Source organism: Carya illinoinensis, chromosome 1, assembly GCF_018687715.1.
Source record: "Carya illinoinensis cultivar Pawnee chromosome 1, C.illinoinensisPawnee_v1, whole genome shotgun sequence".
Lineage (NCBI taxonomy): Eukaryota > Viridiplantae > Streptophyta > Magnoliopsida > Fagales > Juglandaceae > Carya > Carya illinoinensis.
Window position 1 is genome coordinate 15474023 of NC_056752.1, and position 9870 is coordinate 15483892.

The following is a 9870-nucleotide window of genomic DNA, read 5'->3' on the forward strand; positions in this document are numbered from 1 at the left end:
AATAAAGATTTCAACTGTTTATTCTTCTGCCGAATGATTCCTTCCCTTGTGTGAGACTCTTGAACAATTTATTGAAGTACAACAATTTGTTCTTTGAGCTTTTCAACTTCGTGATTTTTGACTTGTAACCGCTGAGAAAAAGCAACAATAGAGGAAGAGTAGCGAGTCCCAAGACTCACCAAGTCATAAATAGCATCAGAATCTGACTTATTAGTCAGATTATTATTTTCTTGCTGCAACATGGCACCAATGGCAGCTGCAGAAAGGACAGGAGGTTGAGATGCAGAATGCCTCATGGATGGATCTAGAGAAATGTTAGAAGAATGAGCCATTGAGAAAAGAATAGAAGGCTTAAAACGAGAATGTTGAAGGAATGCAGATGAGTTATAGAGATGACATGAAAACTTGATGCAGATTGGATGAACTTCAGGACTGATTTTATAGAGATAGCATAAAAAGTAAGACAAACTATTGTCTATTCAAATCTTATTTAGTCAAAAGAAATACAAGATATACTGGACACACATTGTCAAAAGTTTTCTTACTAAGCCAGCGAGATTAACAGTAGATTGTCCCTATTTTTCTAGTAAACGATGAACCTCTGCTGTTATCTGCCGATGTTGACCTTGTATCTGAACCCTTTCTCGTTCCAGTTTCTCTATTCGTGATTGTAGATCATGAGCATACCAATCTGCAAATTTTTTCAACTCTTGGTTTTCTTGCTTTAGTCTTTTATTCTCACTATCCTTATTAGTAAGTTTCTGTCGTAACTCAAATATTTGCATGTTAAGATGATCAATCTCACTCACCCTCACCATTAACCTCCGAGACATGATCGTAACAGAGGTAGCATATTGACTACTGAGCATTCTTGATTCTGCAATAATCTCAGAATCAGCCTTACTAGAAAAACGGTTCACTGCTTCCATCATGGTATTGACGGCCTCAGGAGAGAAGATTGATGATTGATACGTCAAGGGTTCTTGATTCAAGTCTGGAATATTAGTGGAAGAGAATTGCTCAGCCATTCTATCGTTGTGGAAAAACAGAATTCAGGTGAAGAAGCAATTATTTTTTTGGCATCCGATAGATGAAAATGATCATTTTTTTACAACAACTCAGAGCCTTCAATCACGTTTGTCAACAACATCAGGCGATTGTTTAAATCTCCAGCCGCACTAAATTCATAGAGTTAGGCCTCGAGACTTTGCAGCATTTGTCGGGTCACTGACGGCTCCTTTTTCAACTATCTACAGTGACTATTAAACGCATCATTTTCTTCAGTCCATTTACTTGCTGCCGATCCTTTTTAATGATGCCAAAAGGGGGGAGAAGTTTTAGACTAGAACATTAACATTGTTTAAATTGCTAAACTTGTTATATATGCTTAGAATTATATTTATAGTTTTGCTTGAAAAACTAATGCATATTTTCAAGGGGAGCTTAAGTATTAATACAGGTTTTAAGTTCTATCAAGTATTTGTCATCATCAAAAAGGGGGAAATTGTTGAACCCAAGGTTTCAAGTTTTATGTGATTATAAATCTACACATAGATTTTGATGATAACAAATGAATTCAAAGAACAAAGGAGTTTCAAGCTCAAGTCATCCACACAATGGAATCAAGCACATCAAAGAACCAAGTATGAGCAAGAAGTAAACAAGTTCACATTAAAGTCATAGAATAATGTTGTAAATCTCTTAAAATTCGAAATTAGGATTAATGCTCAAAATTAATATTTTATCATAAAGCATTAAAATACATTTTTCACATGTGCATGAATATTTTTGAAAATTAAATTTGAAAATTTTGAAAGATGATTGATTGTCATCTTTTACATGTGCATGCCTTGATTAAAGGGATGAACTTTGAAAATATTAAAGATGATTGATTGTCATCTTTCACATGTACATGTTTTATTTAAATATTTTCAAAACTGATTGATTTTTTTTAGACTTATACAAAAGGTAGATGATTTTGTTTGAAAAATTTGAAAAGTAAAGTGTGCTCATTTTGTCATATACACAAAGTAAAAGATTAGGTTTGAATTTTTTGAAAAGGAAAGTGTGCTCCTTTTGTCATATTCAAAAAGTAAAAAATTAGGTTTGAATTTTTTGAAAAGGAAAGTGTGCTCATTTTGTCATATGCCAAAAGTAAAAGATTAGGTTTGATTTTTTTGAAAAAGTGAATGATGTTGTCTTTGACAATTGAAAAAGAAGAACCTTTTATTTGAATTTTTTGAAAAAGTGAATGATGTTTTCTTTGACATGTGAATCTTTTTAAATTTGAATATGAAATCTAATATGCCTATAAATAGATCATTTGAGAGCTTCACATTCACAACATCCAGAGCATACAACATTCATTCAAAGCTTTCATTCTCTCTTCTCTAAGCATTGAGCCTTAATCCTTGTTCATTTTGAGAGATATAGTTTGCGCTGTATTGTTCTTATTTTATTCATTGAGGAGTGTTTTCTGATAACCTACCGACTATTAGTTTTTCTATCAGAAAAAGGGTGTGTATAACCCCTGTGCATGTAGAAAGTATTCTATACGGGAATAGTTGAATCACCACTTGTAAGGTGATTGCAAGTGTAGAGGGTGTTCTACACGGATCCTTTGTAGCGGTGTTGTTCAAAGGTGTAATAAGTTTCTATCTCCACCTGAAGGAGGTTGAATAGTGAATTTGGAGATCCTCAATGGGTAGCTTGAGGCGATGACGTAGGCAGTGGGGCTGAACCTCGTTAACATACTGAGTTTGCTTCTCTCTTACCCTTACTCTTTATATTTATTATTGTTTCGCATTTTATTTATATTTTATATTGTATATTTGATTTATAATTGTTATTTTTTTAAATATAACTCAATTCACTCCCCTCTTGTGTTAATCATCTGGGCAACCAAAACCTTTCAGAACATAATTTGGATCTCAAACCCGAGACCCAAAGTATTTCTCTAGAAAAAATGGTGTTCGTATCTATTCTATAAATAAAATGATGAAAATGTGAATAGTAGTTTATGTTTGATGGAAAATTTACCTTTTTGTTGTAGAAGTTTATTTGATGAGCAAAGGGAAATTACCTTTTTGTCCTTGAGGTTTTTGTTTTATGAACAAAATTACCTTTTTGTCATTGAGGTTCTAAAATATTTTTAGCTTGGCAGACAAAATTACTAAGGTTTTCATTTAGATGATGATTTCCTCTTGTTTATTTTTTTTTTCCTGCTTTTTCTTACTATCTATTTTGCCTTAATTAAATTGTATTATCTCTTAAATAACATTATAATTTTACCTTTGAGATTTCTTAAGGACAAATTTTAGGTAAATTTGGTCATCTCTTTATGCTATGACACGCTTAGAATTAGGTTCATGTTCGATTGTTTTTAGGAGTAATATCATATGGTATGAGTTATTTAGAAATAAGATTATCTCATAATTTTTCTATCTATTAACATCTACAAAAACGTGGTCCAATCAAACTAACGTTCTATTCATGTTCCTTTCTATTTTATATTTTTATTAGTTTAGTTTAAACATTCAACTTTCAAAATCATCTTCATATATACAAATAATGTAGACGTAGGCATGAGCTTTGTGGTAAAACAAAACTATACATAAGTTGGAAAGATCAATTTTATGAACAAAACAATTTCCATCTCCATAAAACAAGTTAACTATCTTCTTGATAGCCTAATCATATGTGAAACCAATAGATACCCACAGCTAACAAACACTAAACTTTACAATAGTTGTATATATGCCTCTTGATTTAACTTGTTCAAAAACCATATTTTGATTCACATATCTTTTATTGGTTTACTACCTTCGCTACCTCCAATTTTATAATTATTTTTATAATTGACAAAACTCTAACATAATTTCACATAGTTTAGTTCATTATCATATTAACTATCATTATTGTTCCTTGATGATTCTAGTCTTAATTATTAGTTCTAAATGATATACATTTTAAAAACTATATTTTCCTACCTAAAAAATGTAGCAATACTTTCACCTGAACATATGTGCAAGTAGCTATTGTCTTATCAAAGTCACTGGCCTTTTCAGTTCCTCGTTCTCACCTTAAGGCAAGCAACTTTCTAGCCCGCCTACCATATGACAAGACACTTATATCCATCTAACTATGAGGACATAAGTCCACAAAGTGCTTCATTGCCCATATGTTGGACTAGTTGAACTTTGCGATACCTACAAGGCTGCAAGATCTTTCTTCATTAACTGATAGAGTGTTCCTCATAATTCTTTCCACTCAACCACATTGGTGGTATGTCCCCTTGCACTAGCGAGCCTTCAAAATGATCATCCTCCTAGGGGTTAGACTCATGGAAATTGTTGATGTAACTTCCAATGATGCCTGCAACGCTCTCAAACAACCTACAACTAGAATCAAACCCTTGGGAAATCATGTGGGGGGAGCTTCCAATGGTTAAGTTAGAGAAGTCTTGACTTCTCTCCATGAATAATGAATGAATCCTATTTAGAATATATCTAGTAGGCTATTTATAAGGGTTGAGATGTCCTACTATGACATGACCCCTTCGCCGACACAATTCTTGGTGCTTGGTATGGTATATTACATTCCAAAACATGATTATGCTATTGTTTGTGTCCATCCAATGCAAGTATGTTGCTCAGATTTACCTATGTAGATTTTGGTGTTAATGGAATACAGTTAATTGAGTTTCCATCTTTCTCGATTTTATCCTTAGGCCTATACAGTGCATTTCATGTAGTTTTATGCTTTAGTCACCCTCTGTTAATTGAATCCCACATGATTTTGTCTTCGCTCACCTGCTAGTCCTTCCTCGCCTTCCACATATATGAGTGCCCAATAGTTACCATGCAAATTCTCACCACATGTATGTGAGCGGAAAGTTTCTTTCTCCCAATGTCATCCATTTTGAGTCAGTTTCATTTGACACTTGCATTTTTGTGTTGTGTACAACTTGTTTCTTTGGGAGTTCCTTTTGCTTGACGATTTGTCTAACACCCTTGCATTCACCTCATCATGCAATGCGAAATCCATCAGGTCATCTGATAGATATCACTCTCATCTATTCATTTAGTGTTAAATGTGAGATTTGTTTAGCATGATCTACTTCACTCTGCCGCATGGTGTCCTTTTGGCTCGTCACCAGCTTTCTTGTACCATTTCATCTTCCTATAATTGTCACTACAAGGTAGAATTGGACTCTTTAAGGGAGTGGCACAACATCCCTCAGTCGGTGAGACTAATCCTTATTGACTCTTATAGCGGCATCATCAAATCAAAGGGGGCCACCAAACATGTCAGACTTTACATTAACATGTTCTTGAAGGGGCTGAGGCTCCCTTTTCGTAGCCAAATCTGTAACATTTTGGACTACCTAGGAATGTGTTCGACTCAATTCTTGCCCAATCTGGAGGATCTAGTTGTCCAATTGTATTGTTTAGAGGCAAGCTTAGAGGCCGTGGGTGTGACAACTGCATCGAAGTAAAGGAAGCAATCCCTTCCCGAGGACAAAAGGCAAGCAACAAGGATATATCCAAGGGAGCAACATGTAGCTATTCTGAGAGAAGGGCGAATGACACTGTGTAGAAAGCCTAGCATACAGGGTTCAACATCAAGCGATAAAGGACTTTTCACCTTACACCAATGGGCAAATGTTGTGCTGACAGTACCAAGGTGAGCAACAACCAAGGACAAGCTTGATGAAATGTAAGAGCTCTCCGAGATAGCATGGAGGGGCTAAAAGGGTGGCAGGTGTCATACACAAAGGCCCATACTCTATAAGAGATGTCACATCTTAAGCCTGCAAAGAAAAGATTACTTACCTGCCGGCCATATCATCTTATCTCAATGGTATGGTCCAGCACTATGTAGGAGACCCTCAATAGGGGAATGAGTGTGTTGTTTGACCGAAGGCAAGTTACAGAGGAATTGCAGCTCTTGTCCTCGTCAGTCTCCTATAGGGCTAGAGAGCAAATGGATGGTTAAGATTGAAGGTCTCTCATTAAACCATATTTGGAGTTGAACGAACATCAGATCTAGGGCTGACAATCCCACAGTATAAAAGCCTTTGAACAAAATTCAAAATCTCACTTTTAAGATCATTAAGTGTTTACCATTTCATCTTGTTAGAGTCTTCAAGAAAGCAAGTGACTTCAAAGTGTGTGACAAAAGGATTGGCACCAGCACTACTGTAGTAATGGTATTTTTCAAGTACGTTAGCTCCTACGACCATATTAGAAATGTGAGGTAAATGTTTATGAGTATGTTGTAAGTTCGGGAGTTTTTTTATTCTATAGCCCACCTCCTTCTTACATGAAAGTAAATTTTTTTCATTATGTTTATCTGTTATTTTTACGCTATGATTTTGATATGATGAGTTTAAATATTGTGACTTGATGACGATGTGATTTATAAGTATTGAGTCTTACCGTGTGTCTATCTTAACGTTGTTGGTGTTTTCCTTGTTAGGTTTGCCATAAAAAGGCTTATGGCATACTTTGTCAAGAAGTGCTGCAAATTTTATCTTCTAATCTTGATTAAAATTATAAAAAATTGGACAGCCGGACTTGTAGCTGTAGGCATTGCATATAAGAAAGAAAAATAATATTTGTAATCATTCGTTATGCAAGCGCTATGCATTTTTTTTTTAAAAAGTGAATAAATATGAAATCCACATTAAAAAAATTAAATTTTTAATAATAAATCTCACTCTTTTTTAAAAAAGTGAAACTATGATTGTATCGACTAGGATTACTCTTAAACATCTTAGCTTAACAAACAGCAAACGATGCAGTCCATCTATTTTTTAGTAGACACAGTATCCTCAGAATGGAAATAAAAGAATGGGAGCTCTTGACATAACAAACAGCATCATCGCCTCAAAGTAGAAAAATAAAGTCAATCTTGTTTTTAGTATTTGCTTAAGTGCCTTTTCCCCTTCATTATAAAAGAAAGAAATTTTACCTACACCCAATACTAATGTGAATGCTCTAACTAAATATTTGCTAGAACGGAAATTTACGGAAATTTTGTGGTCTCATCCCAACTTCCTATGAACTAAAACAGGATAAGAAAAAGAAAGAAAGAAATACACATTCATTTACTTAGAATTTAAGGGATGATTAAAGTATTGCAAAGAAGTCATAACCCTAATGTCTGATAGTTTATTTAAAGGAAAATTTTTTTTATCATTTTCGTATTTCACACATTATATTTATTTTAATTTTTTTTATTTTTTTATAATAAATATGTAGTGTGTAGATAATAAATATAATAATTAAATTAATTTAATAAAAATAAAATAAAATAAAAAATAAAAAAATAAAAAATAATATTTTAATATATAAAATATGTGAGGTATAATATTTTAGAAAGAATGATTGCAAGTTTAGAAAACGGAGGGTGGAGAGGCCCAGAACCCGAATGAAGACAAGTGTGAGCTGTTGGAGTGCCATGAGTACGGTAGATAACCAACAAGAGAAGGAATAGGGGTTGATATTGACTATTATACCCTTAACTTTTGAATCTCATATGCCAGTAAACCTCACATACATAAACAAATTTAAAGAAAGGAAGAGAGAGAGACCCCTCAAGGCCTGTCTGCCCCCATCAATCCATCAGTCACCGGGCCTCTCTCTCGCTTTCATTTCACGTGCCTGTTGTGCTCAACAGTCTAAGAATTTACGTGTTTTTGGACCCCATATCTACGACTTCACCTTCTCCACCAAACTACACCTCCTCGTGTTTCTCTTTTTATATCCCGCAACTCTCCCCCCACAGCCTTTTCTAATTGAGTGAGTGTCTCTGAACACCTCTCTCTCTCTCTCTCTCTCTATGTGACAAAGTGTTTGACATTTTACTGCTGTTCTTCCTTTTGTTTTTAGGTTCAATTGCAGTCATTTAATATTGCCCTTCTTAGTTCTTTATTCTATCACACAGACCACACAAAGTCGAATCTCTCTCTCTCCCTCTGCCCGATCTCCCTTAGTTCTACGTAACAAAAACCATGGAAGATTTGATAATCTCACCCTCCTCTTCGTCTTCTCTAGTCTCTAATTTGCCCAAAGAAGCCCCACCAACGCTTCAACAAAGGCTCCAGTTCTTAGTTCAGAGCCAACCAGAGTGGTGGGCTTACGCTATTTTCTGGCAAACAGCGAACGACGACAATGGTCACGTCTTCTTGGCCTGGGGCGACGGCCATTTCCATGGCACCAAAGACACTTCTCGCAAACTTTCCCACAGCAACAATACCCACCCCGTTCCGGTTCTACGCTCGGAAAGAAAAAATTTCATGAGGGATATCCAATCCATGATCGGAGAAAGCAACGAGGACATCGATAACATGTCCATAAACGCCGATGTCTCCGACGCCGAGTGGTTCTATATAATGTCGCTACCCCGCTCTTTCTCCGCGGGCGAGGGTGTGCCCGGCAGGGCTTTTAGTACTAATTCTCTGGTGTGGTTGACTGGTGGCCGTGACCTGCAGTTCTACAATTGTGAGAGAGCTAAAGAAGCTCAAATGCATGGAATTGAGACTTTGATCTGTATCCCAACCTCTAGTGGGGTTCTCGAGATGGGTTCGCCCAATATAATCAGGGAGAACTGGGGTTTAGCCCAGCAAGCAAAGACCTTATTTGGGACAGATCTTGTCGGATTGTTACCCAGGCAAGAAAGCCCAAGTTCAGGGCCGATTCAGTCTCGTGAAAGAAATATTTCTTTCGCAGATATAGGCATCATAGCCGGCATTCCAGGAGACGATAATTCTGGAGAAGAGAAGAAGAAAGGAGCAATAGGAGGAAAGAAACAGTGCATCAAAGGTGGGCAGTCTCCGTACGTGGACTCGGAGCACTCTGATTCCGACTGTCAACTAATCGCCCTGAACGTAGAGAAAAGAACTCCCAAAAAAAGAGGGAGGAAACCCGGGCTCGGCCGCGACACGCCGCTGAACCACGTCGAGGCGGAGCGCCAGCGACGAGAGAAGCTGAACCATCGGTTCTACGCCCTGCGCGCAGTGGTACCCAACGTGTCGAGGATGGACAAGGCATCTCTTCTGTCTGACGCTGTGTCGTACATCAACGACCTGAAGACAAAGATCGACGTGTTAGAGTCGCAGCTTCAGAGAGATTCCAAGAAAGTGAAGCTAGAACAGGCCGACACCATGGACAACCAAAGCACCACCACCTCAGTCAACCAAACCAGGCCTAACTCGAGCGGGTTCGCGCTCGAGGTCGAGGTCAAAATCGTAGGACTTGATGCCATGATCAGGGTCCAGTCGGAGAATGTTAACTACCCGGCGGCACGCCTAATGTGCGCGCTGCGTGATCTTGAGTTCCAAGTCCACCATGCGAGCATGTCGTGCGTAAACGAGCTCATGCTTCAGGATGCTGTGGTTAGGGTTCCGGATGGGTTCAGAAGTGAAGAAGGTCTCAAGACTGCTCTTCTAAGCAGACTAGAGCAGTAATATTGCTTATAAATTACTTAGACTTATTATCTCATAATGTTGTAATATTAATATACAACTAATATTGCTTAATATTTGTTTCGTTTGCCTTTTAATCTTCTCCCTTTCCAATGTTTTATTTTAAACCACATGCAGTTTTTTGTAATTATGGTGTTAATTAATCAGCTTGTTGTTTATGGTGTTCTGGTAGAGATTCCCCATGTTTATGTCACAGAGATTTAAGAACCCAAGAGAAGGAGAGATGTATCGAACACGTGGGCTTAATTAGGCCTGAAAACAGACACGGTCGGTTCGGTTTTGAGCTGAAGAAGAGGGATTCAAGGAGGAGAAAAGAAGAGAAGGTAGGAGGTGGTGTTTAAACTCTAGGTCGAAACGATGGCGCCGTTTTGTTGATATTT

General features: G+C 36.9%; 1 protein-coding gene across 1 annotated transcript; it reads left to right on the forward strand.

Annotated features, from left to right (window-relative positions):
- Positions 1–7619: 7619 nt before the first annotated feature.
- On the forward strand, positions 7620–9661 carry LOC122311764 (transcription factor MYC2). Its single transcript, XM_043126431.1, has one exon. It carries the CDS (start codon positions 8018–8020, stop codon positions 9470–9472), a length of 1455 nt encoding a protein of 484 aa, XP_042982365.1. The 5' UTR covers positions 7620–8017; the 3' UTR covers positions 9473–9661.
- Positions 9662–9870: the final 209 nt, after the last annotated feature.

Coding starts and splice junctions, on each gene's coding strand:
- LOC122311764 (XM_043126431.1), top strand. CDS start 8,018: ATGGAAGATTTGATAATCTCACCCTCCTCTTCGTCTTCTCTAGTCTCT.